At 38.7% G+C, this 22,277-nt stretch overlaps 2 protein-coding genes across 2 annotated transcripts; both read right to left on the bottom strand.

The window, feature by feature from the left end:
* Positions 1–8,451: 8,451 nt before the first annotated feature.
* Positions 8,452–9,995, bottom strand: LOC148771624 (uncharacterized). Its single transcript, XM_088815148.1, has 2 exons — positions 9,410–9,995; positions 8,452–8,873 (listed from the first exon to the last, which is right to left on the bottom strand). The coding sequence occupies exons 1-2, from the start codon at positions 9,993–9,995 to the stop codon at positions 8,452–8,454; spliced, it is 1,008 nt and encodes a 335-aa protein (XP_088671274.1).
* An 8,285-nt stretch (positions 9,996–18,280) lies between these two features.
* Positions 18,281–19,336, bottom strand: LOC105976158 (putative F-box protein At3g49980). Its single transcript, XM_088815147.1, has one exon. The coding sequence runs from the start codon at positions 19,334–19,336 to the stop codon at positions 18,281–18,283; it is 1,056 nt and encodes a 351-aa protein (XP_088671273.1).
* Positions 19,337–22,277: the final 2,941 nt, after the last annotated feature.

The raw sequence follows: 22,277 nt of genomic DNA, 5'->3' as shown, positions 1-22,277 counted from the left end.
TTACAATAATAGACAATAATATTATTACGTTACTCCGTGACTAACTCAAACAAACAAAAAGATCTAAACAAAATAATAATATTGATGTGGTTGACAACAATATTACTATAACAACAGTAATATTACCGTCAAACATAGTAATATTATTGTGTTTACAGTAATATTACAGTAATAGACAGTAATATTATTACGTTACTCCTTGAATAACTTAAACAAAACGAAAAGCCCAAAAAAATAATAATATTGATGTTGTTGATAGTAATATTATTGTTTTTACAGTTATTTTACTGTCAACGACAGTAATATAATTACATTGACTTGTCAACAAATCAAACAAAATAAAAAGAAATAAAAAATAATAATATTACGTTAATTTACTATCAACGGCAGAACAATTACAAAAATGTATTGTCAACGGCAGTACAATTACGTTAATTAACTGTCATTGACAGTATAATTACGTTAATGACAGCACAATTACGGTCAACGTTTAGCGGCGGACGTAAAAAAAGAAAAAAAAAACACTAAAAAAAGTCAACGCCAGAATCCGGCGGCGGAAAAAAACAAACTAGAAAAAAAAAAGTTCAACGCCGGAGAGCGGCATAAAAATCCGGAAGAAAACAAAAATCGAAAAGTCAACGCTGGAATCTGAGGTTACAATTAAGGATTGGGCATTAAGGGTTGGGGGTAATATAGTCATATACATATTTTTTTCCTTTATTTATAATAAATATTAAAGGGATGGGCTTATTGGTGAAATAGATATAACCCCTAAACCTAGAATAATAAAGATGTTTGGTTGGGGACTTATGCACAAAAACCCCTTAAAACTAAATTCAAAAATAAATCTATTTGGAGTTTCTAAGAAAGTTGATATATTTAAAGCATTTTATAAATTATAAAGAATGCCGAAGGTCACTGCCACGTGACTCGATGTAATCAATGAATCTTCCCGTTAATCCTACAAAACAGTTGAAAACACTAGATGACACGCCGGGATTGGCCCGGCGATTATCCTCCAACGCTCAAGTCAGAAGCTATAATAATATAAGCAAATAATAATAATTAATTGCCAAATTAGTGTGTACCTTGTTATGTGAAATGAAACACATGTTTATAGGTGAATGAATAGGTAGAACTGATGTAGAAAACCAATGTGGGACAATGAGTTGTCATTTAAGGGTAAAAAGTATGTTAATTGGGTCTTCATAATCAATTAAATTAATTAAGGCCTTTTGGGCATTATCCTAATTAGGCTTTTGGGCCTAATCCTAATTAGGCACATCATTAAGCCTCCCACTTCCAAGTTGGGTTACGGGCCCGTGGGCCTACTTGGAAGTAATATATTAGTTGCATCATGTACTAGTAGGGTTTTTTTTTTTTTTTTTTTTTTGTGTGGTCTCTTTTTCCGAAATTCTGCTACCTACCGAGATTTAATGATATTTGTCTTACTTCCAAAGGTATAAATATCTTCTGCGAATCTTCTAACTTTATTTATTTGAATTATTGTGTCGTTGGTAGAATCCTCGCTTTAGTGTTTGGAGTTTCAAAATTGCGTTGACAATAGCGTAGATTCTGGATGTCGAGTCTAAAGTTATTGGATGAGTCTAACGACGAACTAACTGGAGTTAATTTGGATTCCGACAATGAGAAACTTGGGAATTCTAAAAATCTTGATAGTCGAGTTGCGAGAGCGCGAAATTTGGAGTTCGTGAGCACATTTTTTTTGAAATTCGGACTTGTGAGCGAGAAGTTAAGGGCAGAATAGTGTAAAGGTGCGTTTTTCAACAAAAAAAGGGAATTCTAGCAGCTTGGGCACAGAAAACCGTGTAAGAAAGGCGGTTGTGACGTCAGCCCTGGGTGGCATGACGTCACAGGTTCTTGGGAAGCTTGCACGAGTGGGAGAGGGCGAGTCAGCTCGGTCGTGTGGTGCGAGCCGGGGGGCCGGATCGAAACGGGCGGACATGTTGGCTCGGTCTGGTGGGTCGCCCGGGTAAGCTCGGTCGGGTGGGTCAGCTTGGTTTGTGGCTTCAACTCGGTCGGGCGGGTCAACTCGGACGGTCGGTTCTACTCGGTCGGATGGGCCGACTCGGTCGGGCGGATCAACTCGGTCAGGCGGGTCAACTCGGGAGGTAGTTGAACATGACATTAGCATGATCTCGTGGAAAGGGGAAGGGGGAGTCCGTGCGCGTGGGGTGCGTGAGGCCGGAGCGCGTGGGGCGCGTGGAGACTGCTGCAGCAGGGTGTTCCATGCGTGGACGCATGTCTGGCGAACCGGCGGCACGTGCGGCCTGCGTGCAAGGCTGTGGGGAGCCGGTTTTGTCCGCCGAAAATTGTTTTTCAGCTACCAACGTCGATGGTGGTCCGGGGGTGTGTTTCGTGGAGTTAGAATCTAGTGATCCTGAAACTTGGGCGTGGTCTCGACGTATTAGAGTATTAGACGAATCGAAATATAAAAAATTCCGTGCGCCGTGAGTCAAGTAGCGGGGTTGAATTCAAGGTTGACGAGAGTTTTTTGGCCGATGAGGAAGAGGGACCAGTTGATGTTTCCCGCGCTTGGTCTTCCGGGAAAAATGCAGAGATATTATCCGAATTAAATTTTGATTCCTCCTTTAAAGTCGGTCAACTAGCCAAGATTTTTAGTCATATGTGTGTTGACCGTGATATTGAGATATTAGTTCCAGTTGAGGGAGAGAGATGTTACGCACCTCCTGATGGCTACTTTAAGGTATACCTCACTTCATTTTCGGTTGGATTTACTTTGCCGTCCGATCCAGTTCTTCTCCAAATTTGTCGCGATGTCAAGGTAAGCCTCAACCAATTAACGCTGATTGCGTTTCTCTATTTCAAAGGATTTCGTCATCGCGCTGAGTTTGAGGGTTTTCCTATTTCGGTGAATTTGTTTCGTTCCATGTTTCTTGTGAAGCCGCTCAAGGACAAAGCTCCTAATTTTCATTTTCATCCGAGGTCAAAATGCAAGTTTTTTAATAAAAAATGATTATAAGTGGGGGAGCTGGAAAGAGTGATTCTTTTATGTGCGGAATGATTGGAAGTTCCGTCTATATGGGGTAAAGTGCGCCCCGTTGAGTGGAATAATGAGTTTGCTAAACTTAAAATGGACTTCAGGATGGGGTTTTTCGGTAAATGCTTTGACCCTTTGTCTTAATTTTCTAAGGGTAGTCGAGTGATGATATATTAATTGCTCCATTATTTTGCTTTATAGTGTTCTTCAAGCTAATATTCCTCTATTTGTCGATTTTGTGTTATACATGTGATACGATGAGCTATAACAACTTCAAACGTCGTTGCATGAATAATGGATCCTCGAAGCCCGTGTCTCGAAACACTCCTCCGGCTCTGAAACCCTTGGCAAGGGAGTCGGGAAGGGGCACCGCTGAGGATCAAAGTGGTGGCAAAAAAATAGTCCACGGGGCAGAAACGTCGCGTGGGCCGGAGGTGGTTGGGAGGAAAGGCGCTGGAGTTTCAAATTCTAGGTCCGCCGACAAAAGTCGCCCTGTTATTGTGAGTGCACCACAGCTACCCTTGAGTGAGCTTAAGACGCCCTCCGCTTCTGGTGATACCCGTGGTACCCCTTCCACTGTGCGTGAAAAAAGACCTCATAGCTTAGGGGCTGAGGAGTTAGTGTTACCGCCAGTTAGTATGTGGAGAGAGCCTTTTGTTGCTGGTGTTGATAGGACGTAGAATGGCGGTTCAGTGTTTGATGCTCTCGATAGTACCTTGGCCATGGAGAAGGTTATGGGTTTCCCGACGGAGTTTGACTCGACTCGTCTCGCAGGAAGACTGCTGGATGATATGATCGAAGGGTTGGCTGCATCCTTTGCTTAGGTTAGTACCGTATTCGCCACACTTATCTATTATTTTATTTTATTTATTTTTAAATATGTTTTTTAGGCTATGACTTTTGTGCCATTGATTATTGATCGTGGGAGGGTATTGGAGGTTGAGCATGCTAAGATACACGCGGAAAAACTGAATGTTAAGTCATTGTATGCGGGTGTTCAAAGTGACAATGCTTCTCTCCGCTCAGGGAATGAAAGCCTGAAGAAGTATCTTGAAGAAGAGAAAGGGAAGCTGAGTGCCTTGGAGAAAAAGTGTCAGAGTTTGTCGACCCGGTCAGATGAGGAACAAATGAGTCGTCTCAAGGCCGAAGCTAAGATTAAAGATCTAAGAAAAAAGTTGGAGAATGAAAAGACCGTCGCTCTCTCCTTCATGGAAGCTCATAGAGGGTCGAATGAAGTCTTGAAGACGCCTTTGGGTTTGATGGTGGTTGGCAAGTTCTTAGGGAGCGAGTCTTATACCGAGATTAGGAATAAGTATGCTAGTGGGTTCTTTGCAGAGATCGTGCGGGATATTCGTGGTCAATTTCGTGCTACGAAGCTTGTCCCCAAGGCCATCTTACGGGAGATAGAGCCAAGTGTTTTGGAACTTGAGCCGAAAATTGGGGCAGAGAAAATTGGGGCACTTGGTGAGCGTGACGAGTTTGACGAGTTGCCTGAAGCTAGTGGAGACGAAGACGCGAGTGTTGATCCAACTACCGAGTAGTGCAGTCGTTTAATATTTAATGCTTGCTTGAGAGTAATAGTATTTTCTTTATGATTTATTTTTAAGACTTTTTTCTTTTTTGTTTTTTAGACGTATTGCCTTTTGTTTTCATTTGCACATTTTTGCTTTATGAGCGGATTTTTATTTTTATGTCCTCTCAATTTTGCAGCTTTCGTGCTTTTTGGTACTTAGTGGTTGATCAGACCCCTATGTTTCTATTGAGGGGCTCCGCAGTTTTGCCAATTTTTTTTCTTAATTTTGTGTAGCGGAGTCCTTGAGAATTTGATTTCTCTATCAATTTAAGATTTGGGGAGTGAGAAAACAAGGTTCGAGTTGGCCAGACCCTTATGATCCTTGTTATCTTCCCATTTAAGTGTACTCAATGGTTTATTATTTGGATGTTGTGAGGTCACTCTTAGATCCAAATACTGCACAATAATAACAAAAATGATCATGAAATTTTAATAGAATAAAATATTTAATTGAAATTACACAGAGTAGAAAGGTTGCGGATTGCGGTGGGCAATATGCCCCCGGCTAAGGTATTTTATTCAAACCATATGTGGCTAGCGGTATGTCCCCAACTTATTATATAATTTAAAGCATTGCGGTGAGCGGTGTGCTCCCGACTTATTACATAGTTTAAGCATTACAGCGAGCGGTATGCTCCTGATTTATTATTGAAAAATAAATATACGATAACACAACGAAAAAGGTGCACGCCTAAGGCTCTAAGAAAAGTATTTCTTCAAGTTCCCTATGTTCCAAGTCCTTGGAACTTGATGTCCATCCGTACATTGACCACTTGAGTAATCTTGTATGGTCCTTCCCATTTTGGGTCCAACTTCCCTACAGCATTTGAGATCCCGACTTTTCGAAGCACCAAGTCTTCTACTTGAAATGACCTTGGTTTGAATCGTTGGTTATAGGCCCATGCCATTCGAGTTTTGTAAGCTTCCATTCTTGTAGATGCGTCTTCTCTAACTTCGTTCACGAGATCCAAACTTGCTTTTATCTCCAAATCATTATGTAGGATCGAGTAGTTGGATATTCGCCATGATGGTTGCACTATTTCGGCTGGAACGACAGCCTCCATCCCATAGGCGAGGTTGAAAGGTGATTCACCTGTGGAGGTTCGGGGAGTGGTACGATAAGCACATGTTACGCTCGGGAGCTCCTCAACCCAGGGGCCCTTTGCCTCTCCCAATCTAGCCTTTAGGTGTTGTAAAATGGTACGGTTTGTAACCTCAGTCTGTCCGTTAGCTTGCGGGTTTCCTATTGAAGTGAAAATTGCTTGATTGATAGCCCTTTACACTAGTCCGCGACCTTGCTTCCGCAGAATTGAGTTCTGTTATCTAATATTAAGGCTCGTGTATCCCACAACGGCAGACTACATTCTTCCATAGAAACTGAATGACGTCGACTTCAGCTATTTTAGCCAAGGGTTCGGCCTCCACCCATATGGTGAAATAGTCAACCGCCACGATTAAGAAAATTCGTTGTCCACTAGCTTGCGGAAACGGCCCCACCAATGTCTTGAAAACCGGACCGGATATCGAACCGGACACACCACTGGGTCACGGTTCGACCGGTTCAACCGGGGTTCGACCAGGTTTTCACTTTTATTTTATATATAATTATTTTATTTATTTAATAACTTAAATGCAATATATTTTATATTTTTTTATATTTTATTCCCTCTTTCTTCTCTTTATTATCCAACTAACTCCACTACTTTTATAAAAAAATGAATTTATAATCATTTTTTTCTTTCTTCTCTCTCATCTCCCCTCTCTCTTTCTCCTTTCTTCTTCCTCGTAAGTTTCACGCAGAAACCACCCCGCATCTTCTTCCCTTATTTTCTTTTTATTTTTCTTTTTCTTTATTCTTTTCCTTATGTTTATTACATCTTCTTTCCATTTCCACGCATATATTTTATTTTCTCCATTTCTTCATTTCTCCATATTTTTTTCATTTTTTTTCTTGATCTTCTTCCTTTTCTTTTCCTCGATCGATAGATATGGCATCCACCACTACGATTGGGTGACAATACGACCCGGGTCCGACTAGATCTGTCCACCCACAATCTTCTCCGACCATTTTCGAAGCGGATCCGGCCATGACACCTTCTTTTGAGTTAAAACCCGATTCTTGGACTGGTTCCCGGTTTTACCGGTTTTTACCGATCGAACCGGGTTTTCGGTAGTTAACCCGGTTTTTTGACGTTTTTGGCTTTTCACCTATAACCGGACCGGATATGGCGGCGGTTCGCGGTTGAACCGGTCGGACCGGCCGGTCCGGTCCGGTTTTCAAAACATTGGGCCTCACTATATCTATCCCCCATTGAGCGAAAGGAACTGGGCTTTCGATTGGTTGGAGAAGAGATCCAGGTACATGAGTAATGTTGGCGTGTATTTGGCAAGGTCTACATTTCACAACTAACTCTCTAGCGTCTTGCTTCATAGATGGCCAGAAGTATCCTTGGCGTAACGCTTTGACAGCTAGGGCTTGCCCTCCTAGGTGGTTCCCGCAAATTCCTTCATGAATTTCGCGGAAGACGTATCTTGCTTTGTCCGGTCCAAGACATCTTAAATAAGGTACCGAGAAACCTCTCTTGTATAGCTCCCTGACCCAATGATAAGGAATCGAGCGGCTTTTATTTTAAATTTTCTCGTTGTTGCTCCGTCCTGGGGTAATTCTGACGTAGAAAGATACTCTATTATCTCGTCCTTCCAACACGGACTGTTGCTAGTGCAAAGGATTTGTGTGCTCATTTCTAACTCAGGTTTTGCGGAAGAGAGAAAGGTGATCCTACGACTGTCGAGCTTTGACATGGAACTTGCTAAACGAGCCCACTTGTCCGCCATGGTGTTTTCGGCTCTAGGTATTTGCTATACTTCCACCTTCTCGAAATTCGCCATGAGGAGTTTGACTAACTCGAGATATTTAATCATCTTTCCTTACATGGCTTCATATGTTTCTATGACTTGGTTTAAACTAGTTGGGAGTCACTGTACGTCACCAACTTCTTAGCTCCAGCTACTTGAGCTAACTTCAAACCAGCTACGAGGGCTTCGTATTCCGTTTCATTATTTGAAGCCGGAAATTCTAGCTTCAATGGGAACTCCAAGGCATCGCCTTCGGGACTCGTGATCCAGATTCCCGCCCCACTGCCTCCTATAGTAGAGGAACCGTCTACTTGAACTGTCCAAATTGAGGAGGAACATGAAGATTCGCTAAAGACCATTTCGACGAGAAACTCCGCAAGGACTTGTGCTTTGATCGCCGGACGTGATCGAAATTATACCCCATATTCACTGAGCTCGATTTCCCACTTGGCTAAGAGGGAAATTTGTCAAAACTACTACCTGGTGTGATTGGAAGTAAGGCCTCCATTTTCGTGCGGTCGTGATTAGTGCTAAGGCCAGTCGTTCTATGTTTGAATATCTTTGTTCGGCTCCCCGTAGGGTGCAACTGACGTAGTAGATAGGTTTATGCCCTCATTCGCCTTCAAGCACTAAAACTGCGCTGATTGCCTCTGACGTAGTTGCTGAATACAATAAAAGTTCATCATCTTCCCTTGGTTTGGTCAAGAGGGGTGGCGATGCTAGGTATTGCTTCAGCTCCTCGAATGCCTTTTGGTACTCTTCTGTCTACTTGAAATTCTTCCTGTCTCGCAGCACTCTGAAGAAAGAAAGTTCTTTGTCTGCCGAGCGGGAAATAAATCGATTTAGTGATGCCAAACAACCATTCAATTGTTGGACGTTTTTTATGGACTTGGGATGGGCCATGTTGATCAGGGCGTCAATCTTAGCTGGATTACTTCGATTCCTCGCTGTGAGATCAAGTAACCTAAGAATTTCCCACCTTTCACCCCGAACGAGCATTTCAAATGATTTTGTATTCCCTGAGAATAGCAAAGCACTCTTCGAGGTCCTTCAAATGGTTTTCGGCCTTGGTGCTTTTAACTAGCATATCGTCGATGTATATCTCCATGTTACGCCCATTGAGTTCGGCAAACATAGTGTTCACGAGTCGTTGATAAGTTGCACCGGCATTCTTGAGGCCGAATGGCATTACCTTATAGCAGTATATGCCTTGGTCAGTAATGAAGCTTCCCTTCTCTCGGTCTTCAGGGGCTAGTTGGATTTGATTGTACCCTTGGTATGCGTCTAGAAAGATTAACAACTCACATCCCGAGGTAGAATCCACAAGTTGATCGATCCTTGGGAGAGGAAATGGGTCCTTAGGACAAGCTTTCTTTAGGTCGGTGAAATCCACACATAAACGCCACTTTCCCCCCGATTTCGCTATTAGGACAACATTTGACAACCACTTAGGATATTGGACCGGGCGTATTTTTCCAGCCGCGAGGAGCTTATCCACTTTCTATTTGATATGTTTATTATGTTCTGGTCCAAAAGTCCTTTAATTTTCTTTTGCTTAACTGGCCTGAGTTTCGGGTCAACGTCGAGCCGATGGACAACTTTAGATAGGGGGATACTTTCGAAATCTTCTGCTCTACATGCAAAAACATCACCGTTCTTTTGGAGGAAACCTACGAGCTTCGCTTCCACCTAGAGCTCAAGGCTTGTTCCCACTCGGAGCAGTTTATCTTGATTACCCGGAATCAACTCTATGTTTTTCAATTCTTCTTCTGTTTCGAGTCTCGTGTTGTCGGCTTGTTGATCGGTTGAGGAGGTGATGAGCGCATCTTTGACAACCATCACCCATTTTCTCTATAGAAGATTGGGAGTGTCATCCCCTCCTCCCACTTGCTTTTTGTTCCAAAGTTGAGGTGTCCTTAAGGTATTCACATAACATTCTCGAGCAACGCGTTGATCACCTACGGCTTCTCTAATTCCACTAGTTGTAGGAAATTTCAACTTCATATGATATGTTGATGGGATTGCTCTGAAGAGGTTCATACTTGGACGCCCCAAAATCACGTTATATGTAGATGGTGCCTTGACGACCAAGAAGTTAACGGTGTTTTTTGCCTGGCATGGGAATGAGCCCAAAGACAAGACGAGGGAAATTTCTCCCACAGCTTCGATGGCGTGTCCTATAAAACCTACTAGGGACGTTTTCACGGGTGCAAGTTTAGCATTGGCTATCCCTAGTTTTTCGAAAGCGTCGTAGTATATAATGTCAGCCGATCTACCGCCGTCTACCAAAATTTTCTTCACCAAGTAATTGGAAATTGATGCAGAAATGACCAACACATCGTTGTGCTCACCACATGGCCCCTCGAGATCGTCGTCGCTAAATGCGATCTCCAAGTTTGGGTGGTGAACATGGTAAACATGTTCCGCTGGACGTTCTGACGTAGAGTATGATCCTCCTACTGCCCGCGTTGATGCGCGGCGCGCACTGGGGGTGTCACCACTCGAGGTTCCTCTGGAAATGACTGTGATTATTCCTTGAGTCATAAGATTATCGTCCTCACGATCTTTCCGAGGATTGGGACGTTCTCCTTTCTATAGAAAATGTGGTTTACTTTTGAATTTCGAGTGTAGCGAGGTATCCACAAATTCACCAAGGTGTCCCTTCTTAACCAGTCTCTCGATTTCTTGCTTAAGTTCGAAGCATTCGTCGGTAGTGTGGCCCCAATCTCGATGGTATTCACAAATATTTATCCAATTTTTGCCTTTTCGGATTTTCTTTCATCTGTCGTGGGGGTTGGACCAAAACCTTTCTGTTCTGCCACCATCCATACTTCCATGAGTTTTGCTTTTAGGGGAGTGAACTTTGTGTTGGGAATCGGACACGTTTACGCAGCGGAAAACAAAAAAAATATATGAAAAACAATTTTAATCACATAAACACGTACTCGATAATAGCAATTAATTGCGTACCTTAATGCTTCCAGCGCAAATTAAAATACTACATGCATATTAATTCGATAATTAAATCATGTAGCATGCTCGCAGTAAATAATAATTCATACATAAACAATTTCATGAAAACATTCAAGCAAAATCATACTGCGAATATCAACATTTAATTTAATTAGATTAAATTAAAACAATACAATACGGATCCGAAAATTACCTCTTAAAGCGTGAGGCGAATTCTCGGATTGAAGCAAACTGCCACGGAAACCAACCCGTGCAGTCGGGAGCTGCGACGGACGTGCGGGCGGCGGCGGCGACAGACGCGCGGGTGAATCACGCGCTGTCTTTGGGCGGCGCGTAAGAGCGCGTACGGCGGCTGTTCGGCGAGTGCTTCTCGGCGATTTGACTCCGTTGTCTTCCTCCTCTCGGATTTCACCTCGTAGACCAAGTTCTACTAAATACGTGGCACTAGACACGCAAAATTTAGAATAAACGGAAGAATAAAATAAAAAGGAATAGGACTACCAAAGAGTATCGGCGCGTGGGGCACCGATTTCCGGCGACGGTGGGGTCGGAGATGGCAGCGGCCGTGTGTGTGAGCGGCTAGGGTTTCTTGTGTATTGTGCAAGACCTATAAATCTTATATTTATAGTGTCTTGTATAAAAGCCCTAACGGGCTTAAGTTGTACCAGGCCCAACGAGCTTAAGTTCGTTAGTCTTTCGTCGCTCGTTTATCACAACTCAATGATTGGAAAATTATAAAAATTATATTTTCGGAATCATAGAAATGTCCTCGTCATTACGAATGCCAATTCTCGATTTCCAATTTCTAAAAGTGGAAACCTTAATTCACTGGACCTTCTAAATTTGGAAACTTCCCAATTTAGAAAGTTCACTAAGATGTTCGCCTAGTTCTTTCCTTTTCTTATTCTCATTCAGAATTCCAAATTACGGATGTTGGACTCAATCATATTGACTTCATATTATGCAAAGATTAAACATTTTTATCTTTGACCGTCTACTCAAAGAACTCGAGTGCACGAGCAGTGTGACCCTCGATGGTTCAGGTGTAAGCTAGCCGTGGGTCCACGACTCTTTGCGGTTTAAACTCGTCCCTAGAGTTACAATTAAGATGAAGCTCGTTTCAACTTAATCACCCAACGAATCAAGATTGGCGTCTAGCAACTATGCTTCATGATTCCCTAGATACAAGTGAAGTGCCTGCAAGAACCGTGTGATATAGTTAACGTACAGTACGATCCCTTCGATTCATATGTCCCGATTGAACTAGAGGCATTGGTTCATCGAGACCTATTTTCAAGTTCAATAACTGTGCGATCGTTCTAAGTATTGTAATCGGTACGTGCATGACTTAGAGAATCGAATTCCCTAATCATCACTTAGTCAGCTCTGGCCAGAGACTTAAAGATTACAAACTATGAGAACACACAGGACATCCAAGATTATTCTAGGGCTCTTTGAAGAGAAAGTGGCCGCAGTTGATCTCAATTCATTCATTTTCGACAGTTGAGTTGTTAGAAACTCAATTTTCGCCCACAAGATTGAGCATATTACATAGACCTCCCTGTTAAGTTGGATTTAATTGCATATGAACCCCTTCTATTTAAAAAATAATACAAAGACCACGCTTAAATTTTAGAGCAAATGACAAATAGCCCCATGACAAATGCACTTAATTAAAAAAGGACATCCTACTTTTTTGTCTTGCAAATATATCCACATCATCCTAACTTATTTGCTAATACGGAAAACTCTTTCATATATACTAAAATTACCTCCAACTCCTTGAAACCCTAATTCAACTCTTATCTCATGATTTACACCCCAATTTTGCTCAATTTCACCAATTAACCAATTTTGACCACCACTGTCAGTGTCCGATGTTGACTTTTTTTTATGAATTTCTTTTCCGGCAGGTCAGCCGTTGTTGACCGTCAGCCTCCATGTTGACTTTTTTATAACTATTTTTCATTAATATTACTGTCTTGGCCTGCAGTCAAATACTCATCGAATACTAGCAGTTCATATTGGAAGTGATCTTTCAAAAGATACGGTAATCTGGACTATACTTCGAGTGGCAACTTCTCTGTGAAATCATGCTATCAAGTTATTCTTGCAGGTCGAGTGCACACCAAAGATTCGTCGAGTCACCGAGATGGGGAAGTTAGTGGAATGGTAAAAAAAAAGCTGGAAATTTATTTGGTCTATTCTCATTCCCCTCAAAGTTCATATCTTTACTTGGCGGGCCTGCTCAGATATTTTCCAACATGTTTAGGTAATATGCAACTGTTATAGCTATAAATATATCCTATCTTCTTTCATATTCTTCTTAGAGCATCCACTACCACTAAGGGAAAAGAGTTGTGGATGGGGTACATATGTTACACCCGGTTAAGTTTACCAAGGTCTAAGCTTTCGACATTCACAATTAATAAATTGATCACTTAGTTACATATTTTTATTATATTGAAAATGAGATATTTTAAGAACGAACACCCGATTGGGGGTTGATCTGGACCCTTAACCTGTCTATATATCAAAAATCAATAATTACATAAATAGTCTAATGCAATCAATATGCTATAGCTCGAACAATTGCTAAAAAAGCAATTGCCAAAAAAAACCTATCAAAAATAGAATAATACGAGCAAAACATGAAGCCCAAACTAATGAGAAAACATAAGAATGAGAATGATCACATAAAACCTTAGAGAATCGAGAGATTCCGTTACTTCACAACAATAGTCGAGGCCACTTATAGTTCCACCAAAAATGCGCAGAACAGGTGTAACGACTGCAAACAACATATGGCACCATGCGGCAAAAAGACAACTCCAAATAAACTCAAACATACTATGACCACCCCATCATTGCCCAACATAGAATAAATGAGAACCCGCCTATGAAAAACTACTAAAAATATACACTGCAAAAACAAAAAAGGGTGAAAATCATGGAACCTATGTAGAAGTTTGACTTTGAAAGGACGGATACCCAAGCTGGTCCATTTGAATCATCTGATGTATAGTCCGGGGGAGCTCCGCTGTAGTGAAGGTACAAGCCAACTCAGTTTGACACCCCAAGTTGGCTAATGCGTCAGCGACTGAATTGCCATCTCGATAGATATGTGTAATCCGATAATCTAAGGTGGAATGGGAGTTCCGAATAGCCGTAAGTGAACCTGAAGGCTCCAATGACCTCTGTCAGAATGCGAAACAAGGCGGACCACTACCTCTGCATAGATCTCAATCCAAACACTCTAAAGTTGTCTCTGAATGATGAATCTCAACCCCGAAGCAAGTGCAACAAGCTCGGTTGCGATGGTACTTGGGGCAAAAATTTTCTCGTGAAATGCAGGATGGCCTCCGCGTTGGGGCCTCTGATAATCCCGCCAATGGCTGCTATACTGTGTTTAGTTACACCCAACTAGGGTCCGTGGGATGCCAAACAACTCGGCGAGGTGGATGAGCTGGTGGACTGGCACGATAAAATAGGTCAATCCAGCTCTTCGCCGAAATAACCTCGTATGATGTAATATCCTGATGTGTTGAACGACCTTGTATATGATAGAGGATGCTAGAAGCGTGATACCCCTATGCTTGCCATCATTTCTTGTATTCCATAAGAACTGTTGGCGCCAGATTTCCGATTATTGAAGATCGAGGAAAACGGAAAGTATTTGGGCAAATTGTTCGAACTCCGGATAATGTAAAGCCTGTTGGGTATAAATGGGTATTTGTCCGTAAGAGAAACGAGAATGATGAAATTGTACGATATAAAGCCCGCCTTGTAGCTCAAGGCTTTTCCCAGCGGTCTGGGATGGATTATGATGAGACGTATTCACCAGTGATCGATACGATCACTTTTCGTTTTCTTATAAATATGGTCGTCCAAGAGGGACTGGATATGCGTCTAATGGATGTTATAACAGCCTATCTATTTGGTTCACTAGATTCTGATATTTATATGAAAATTTTCGATGGATTTAAAATGCCAAACTCTTGCGCTCCTCGTGAGCTGCACTCAATCAAATTACAAAGATAATTGTATGGTCTAAAGCAATACGGTCGCATGTGGTATCAAGGAAGATTAAAAAAATGACCCTATTTGCCCATGCGTTTTTATTAAAAGATCAGACCGGATTTGCTATCATTGCCGTTTATGTAGATGACATGAACCTGATTGGCACTCCTGAAGAGTTGGTCAATGCTACTGAATACTTAAAGAAAGAGTTTGAGGTCAAAGACATTGGAAAAACCAAAATTTGTCTTGGAATAGAGCTTGAGCATAAAAATAACGGCATACTTATACACCAATCTGCATATACTAAACGATTGCTCAAAAGATTTAATATGGAAAATGCTAATCCATTGAGCACCCCTATGATTGTGTGCAATTCAGATCCTAAGAAGGATCCGTTCAGACCTGAAGAATTCAATGAGGAGATACTTGGCCCAGAAGTGCCATATCTCAATGCTATTGGAGCGTTAATGTATTTAGCACAATGCACTCGACCTGATATCGCTTTTGCGGTAAATGTGCTTGCGAGATACAGTTCTGAGCCAACCCGGAGACACTGGAATGGTGTTAAACATATTTTTCGTTATCTCAGAGGTACTGCGGATTTTGGATTATTCTATTCAAAAAATAAAACTAAACAAGGGTTAGTTGGTTATGCCAATGAGAGATATAGATCTGATCCGCACAAAGCTCGCTCACAAACTGGATATTTGTTTTGATATAATGGTACATGTATATCTTGGCGATCTACCAAACAAACATAAGTGGCCACCTCCTCAAATCATTCAGAAATAATTGCACTTTATGAGGGTGGCAGAGAATGTGTTTGGTTAAGATCGGTCATTTCACATATACGAAATTCTTGTCAATTAAATCCAGTTACAAATACGCCCCCTACTATTTATGAAGATAATGCTGCTTGCTTAGCACAAACAAGAGGCGAATATATAAAGGGTGATAGGACCAAGCATATATCACCAAAATTATTTCATACACACGAGCTTCAGAAGAATGGAAAAAATTGATGTCCAACAAATTCGCTTGTGTGACAATCTTGCTTATTTATTTACAAAGTCCTTACCGACATCTACTTTTGAGAAATTGGTATACTCCATTGGAATGAGAAGAGCCAATGTGAGGTAAGATTGACGCCCCATCTCAGAAATTATATTGCTCATTTCAAGGGGAGCAATGGTGCACTGCACTCTTTTTCCCTTATGACTGATTTCGTCCCACAGGGTTTTCCAGTAAAGGTTTTTGACGAGCCAGCTTATGCACACAGCTAGATTTGAGACACTAAAAATTAGTGGTACATCTAAGGAGAAGTTTTGTGATATATCAGAAGTAGACTTCCGCACTAAGTTTTGTATTGATGACTAATCTTCTAGTAATACGTGTCAATAAATGAGATAATTTCTATTTTGTTTGATGAGTATCAAGTGTAAAATTTGATGTATAAATAGATGGCTTTTATTAATTAAATATTTATTATATCACCTTTCTCTGCGGATCAATACATCTTCCATAATACAATAATGTATATTATATAATATTACTTTGAATGCTTTCAACAGTATGCAGTTCAATTCATGAATATAGCGTATGTCTTCATCTTTTCAATTACTTAAAATTCATGATTATATTATATTTTATATTTTACAACAAAAACCATATTATTAATGTTTTGACTGTTAAATTTTCTCGGCCCTCCTCCTTTACCCGGGCTTGGGACCGGCTGTGTTGAGAAAATAAAATATTGCAGGCACAGGCACAGGCAGAGTTACAATAATAAACCTATATAGTATATACAACTACCAACACTAAAACACACCCACATAATCACAGATAGATAGAAGCAAGGAAATTGTACATACCATTCCAGACGACAAATATTAATTAAGGCTGAGAAATATTTTGATTCATATAACATATCTACTAATCAACTAATGCCTCCAGGCTATTATTACATTCGACAAAATTGTTTTTACGAGTCTACGTACTGGCAAACAATTAGTAGGTTAATTTTATAAGTAAATTAATTAATACGGTATACCACTAATCCCTAAGCAGCTAAAAATCACAGAAAATAGTGGATGGGATAAAAGCTTAGTTACTACAAAAAAAATCTTTTGTACTCGTTTAAATCATTCATTTCCCTTTTTTTTTTTCCTTTTTTTTTTAATTATTGTGGCGAACATTTGATGAAGGAAAAACCTCATGTGAAAAAAATTACCAAAGTCTTATCGGGGACAAATCTAAGAGGAAATAAATTTTATCAACTGATACTTACACATTTACACAGAAACAAACCTAATCAAATAAATTCACCGAGTCTTGAAAAATGCATCACTTTAGCGTATTACCAGTGTTGGATAAAAACATTAACCTTCAATCTGCAGAAGACAATTTCACGCAATAGAAGTACAAATCACGATGAAGAACTGTGCACAATGGTACTCCAAAGCATATTCAATAGATTTCAAACATCCTTAAAACAACAGAGCAGCGAATCTAAAATCTCTTCATAAGAATCACAACATACGAGCAGAAACCAAGGCCCTAACAGTCAACTTCAAATACGGCAGCCACTTGACAACAATGGATCATAACATCAACAAATCACTACATGCACGAAATCCAACTAAAGCACGTTTATTATTCTGAGATAAAAGTGTCATGAAGCAAGTTAATATGATAAAAGTGTCTCGTGGAATCGAGAAATACACGATAGGGATGATTAACTGAAGACTGCCAAAGAAAAATAAAGTAGATAAAAAGTCACAGATACGGAAAAGCGAACCACCCAAAGATAAAAAGTTAATAACCAACAAGTGAAAGAAGAGTCAAAATTCTCGACACATAGTAGGCAAAAGTTCAGTTATGAATAAGATTTTCAGGCTCTAGTTTAAAGCCCAAGAGAATATCAATGTCAACATCCGTTTTAGTAGTCATACCGAATTATAATTTTACTAGATTACTTAGAAAAGTGAATTTTCGGACAAATAGAGACTTGAGTTAGAAAAGTGAATTGTTGTTCTTTTGTGGTCTCTCCTTCTCTTTCTCTATTATTGTTATTTACGTTCTTATGCATTTCAACAATCACCAAACCAAAGAGTTAGATTAAATAGGTCATTTTACAACAACAATATACATAAACTGAACTATTTTCCAATTTTCAAATCCTAAACTTCATAGACAGCATATCAAAACCGGCAAAAATTCAGGGAAGACAAGCATTTAATTGATGCATTGTTAGTTCTTTTATAAACATACAACAATTTTTTTATTCGAAAATCATAATGACAATGTTGTGAACTGAATAATCTGATTGAATTCTATAATGGAAGCTCACGTTATAATCAATATTAAACAAGCTAAAAATTATACAATTTTCCAATTTTCAAATCCTAAACTTCCTTGGCAGCAATTTTATACAAACTTATACTAGTCGAATTTCTTTTAAGGAAAACTAAACAAATTTGGCACACAAAGCATATTCGGATGTTCGAATGCTACTTCTTCAAGTTGGGTTAGCGTTCCTAGAACCATTCCGGTATATAAACACAATATTGCAAGAAACCGGGCGTACCTAACTGACGCATAGTTCTTTCATACATAGTACAATGCTTCATTACAAAATGATAATGACAATGTCGTGAAACGAATAATCTGATTGAATTTTATAAAGAAAGCTAACCTTAATAAACGAGCTAAACGCAACAGAAATCCTAGCTAAGAAACAAGACGCGTCTAATTAATAATTTAAAAACAAATTATAGATTGAGCATCCAAGAAGCCTTCATCATCCAGTCAATATATATCAAACTAGACTGCGAGTCTTAATCTATAACAATAACTCGTCTCCTCCTGGAAACAGCATTCAGATTAGTGAAGAATAGACTATTCTTATACGGGTCCAAATCAACGAAACACAACTCATCGTCTACAAATTCTTCGAAAGTATTGTCACAAAGGCTATATATTAGAAATCTTGCACTTTCCAATCGAATCACAATCTTGTCTTCCAGAAAGCAAAGTGGCCTAAACGACCAAATCGAAGTCTGCACATTCTCAATAACCGAGAACTCGTTCCAGCAGTTCTTGAAGCTGCTGCCCTTTTCCTTAATCCAGAATCGAACCTTCGTCTCATCCCCTAAAGCAGTGCAGTACAAACACAAGCTATCTTTCAAACAAGCCACGAAGACATGGTCCTCGTCGGTTAGTTGTTTAGGCTTCTGCAATCTCTTGAGCTTGTCGATTCTCGAATCGAAATACACCACGTGTCTAACATCCACCTTGTCTCTCCAAACCCAATAATAAGCTCCGTCAGCGAAAACCCCCGAATCGGTACCTTTGAACGGGAACCCTACCCTACGTGTCCAGGTATCGGTCTTGCAACAAAAAACAGCGTAATTCTTTCCGGCAGCGAAAACAACCTTGAAATCGTGGATCACGGGATCGTAACAGATCCCGTAGTTCATATCCTCGTAAAAGGTGTATCTGAAAGTGAAATACGTCTCCGTACGAGTGGATGGATTCCACAATGCGTAGCACGTGGGCTTGAAATAAGAGTCGGTTAACAGAAGCACACCGTTGCAATGGCATAACACCGTATTCCAGCCATAAGGGCCGCTTAATACATTTTCTCTGTGGAATTTTTGAGCTTCTAATTTAAGCAAAGAAAAAGCTCCTTGAAAAGATCTGTTCTTGATTAGAAAGAGATTCGGAGAATTCGAGAATTGAAGATGGGTGTGGGTGAAAACAGGATCGGAGATGATGGAATTCCATGATTTGGAAACTGATTTAAACCTAAGAAGAGACTTAATCGGTAGGTGTAGTAGGATAATTTCGATGATCTCGTTCGGAAGATTTGAGGTATGGTGTTCTATTGACATGGCCGATTGATTACTTCGCCGATGTTCTGGTTTTAGGGTTTGTAGAGCTAAATGAATTGAGGCGCGTGGTTTTTTGTTTTTGGTTTCTAGTGTTTCCTGCTGCAGGCGTTGGGCTCAAATAAAAGGCGAATTAATTACAAGTTTTAGTTATACACAATGTTCTAAAAATCGGCCGCGACCGATTAATCGGTCGCCGAGACGGTCTGAGCCAGTCAAACCTTTATGACGGGTCAAACTTTGGTGACAAAAATCGGCCAAAAATCGCTTTTTATTTTTTTATTTTTTTTAATAATTCAAAATAAAGGTTGGGATTTTAATAAACAAAATATGAGCTTATATTTTATTTTGTTTATGTTAACCGTTATTGTTAAAGAACTAATGATGTATGTCAGGAATGTTCAAGAATAAATGTAAATTAAAAAAAATAGCTTCTTATTTATACTTTATAAGGATATTTATGTATTATAATCTTATTATTATTAAACTTTTATTATGTTATTAAGATATATACATGATAGAGATATAACTATGTTTAAATAACTTTTTATATATGTTTTGAGTATTTATAAATAATATCTAGAAATATATTATATTAATTTTAAAAACCGATTTATTTCCGATTTATCACCGATTAATCACCGCCGCACCGATTAATCGTGAGTCGGTCTCTGACCGCCTCCGACCCGATTACCGTTTTTTACAACCTTGCTTATACATGTGGTTTTCAATTAGGTGAATTGCGTTTTGTACCCCGGGATTAACAGTGTTTGGCATTTTACACCCTATCATTTGAGAATTGGCCAAGTCCAACCTCACAAAATACATCTCATTTCTCAATTTGTTGTGATATTTTTGCCAAAACTTAATAATATATCGTCATATTTTACACATTTGAAGAATTTTCATTTCTATGTTTTGTTTTCTTACTTAATATTTATTTTAATTATTTTACTTGTATATAAATTTAAAAAAAAAAAACATAACTGGTGATTTATATTTCGCATAACAAAAATGTATATAAAGTTTCTAATTCAATTTTTATTTTTCAAATAATTCAAAAAATCCTAATTTTCCATAAAATTAATATATATTAAGAAAAAGAATGAGAACTGTTGGACATTATTTTTTTTAAATGTGTTTAAATGGATTAATTAAAATAAGGCTTCGCATATTTTTTTTAAAACTAAAAACTTTAATATACCACCAAGCATGAAAATCCCTTCAAAAGTTAATATATCGTGATATATTGATTTTTGGGTTAAAGTCTCATAAAGAATTGATGTGGTGCATTGTGCCATGAGAAATATAATTTGAGGGTGGACTATGCTAATTATAAAATATTGGGGTGCAAAGCGCCAATTGGGGTTAATTGCGGGATGCTAAATGCAATTCACCTTTTTCAATTTAATATATTTTTATAGGGTAAAATACGAAAACTCCCTGAACTTAGGCTAAATAACGAAAAACGCCCTCACCTATTCGTAATTACCAAAAACCCACTGAGGTTTGTTTTCGTCTTACACCAACTCCCTTACAGTGTGACTTTTCACGATTTTTTTTATTCCAGGAAATAGACTTTACACAATTACAAATATTTCTTTTATGTCTCACCCATTTAACAGAATGTATAATAGACTGTACACATTTTCTTTTAAAAAACTCGATCAACAGGTAATTAGATGGGAATTTTGGTTGTTACGAATAGGTGGGAGTGTTTTTTGTTATTTAGCTAAGTTCAGGAGGGTTTTCGTATTAACAAAGATTTGGGAGAATTAACGAAGATGGACAATAATATATTATATTTCTCATTTTACAAAAAAATACATTAAACTTTTCATTTTATAGAATAATTATTTTTAAATTAAAACAAGAATTTTTGACTTTATAAGGGTAATTTAGTCTTTTCCGGCTTTCTATTCAAGGGGGTTATATGCTAATTTCATATTATAAGGAGGTCATGTGCAAAATTTCAAAACCACAAGGGGGTTATGTGCCTAATTTCTTACCATAAGGGGGTCATGTGCAAAATGTCAAAACAACAAGGTGGTTATGTGCCTAAATGTCTAAACCACAAGGGGGTTGAGTGCTATTTACCCAAAGTTAAAAATTATAAAATTATAAAAATTAATAAAAATAAAAAAAATTATAACAAATTATAAAAAAAAAATACAATAATAATAAAAAAAAAGGTACAATATATATACAAGAATAAAAAAATTATTAAATTAAAAATTATGATATATGCAATACAAAAATACTAAATGCAGGTCCAAAATGATAAGTGCAGTTTGTGAAAATGTTGAATGTAAATAAGGGCACAATAGTACTTTTGCATCTCCGGTATATCTCAAAAGAAGATTTGTAGGGGTGGACCTATCACTATATATTTTTCATATGAGGAGTGTATATCAAATGGACCCTTATATTTTTGTAGATGTTAATTCCATACTAATGTAAATTTATATGCCCCAAATTTAATTTGTGAAATGATATTAAACATTATAATATTTTTTAGAAACTATGAATGCACCCGTATATTTTTATTATTTACACGTTTCCTCCAAGTTTCCGTATCCAACTTTTTGGAAAACAAAGTTTCCCCGTGTCCGTTTCCCTAATTTCCCGTATCCGTGCTACATAGATCGAACTTGATTAATGTTAAATTGGATATTAATTTAATTAACATAGAAATTTAAATTGAATAATATACATTAATGTGTTTGATTACATAAAGATGACGTTATTACCATGTAGTTATTATTTGATTTTTATATTTGAAATAGTTAAGAAAAATACATACAAATAAAATTTTGAAATACAATGCGAGACTACATTAACATCTAAAATTTTCAATATTCATACCAAACATATACTTATGATGGCGACTTCTAAATAACGATAAACCATGTGTCGGCCCCATCCTCCTACATCAGTGGACTGG

Source organism: Erythranthe guttata, chromosome 3, assembly GCF_056151865.1.
Source record: "Erythranthe guttata isolate IM_541 chromosome 3, IM_541, whole genome shotgun sequence".
Taxonomy (NCBI): domain Eukaryota; kingdom Viridiplantae; phylum Streptophyta; class Magnoliopsida; order Lamiales; family Phrymaceae; genus Erythranthe; species Erythranthe guttata.
The sequence above is the reverse complement of the archived record's forward strand: the minus strand, read 5'-3'. Positions and strand labels throughout refer to the sequence as shown.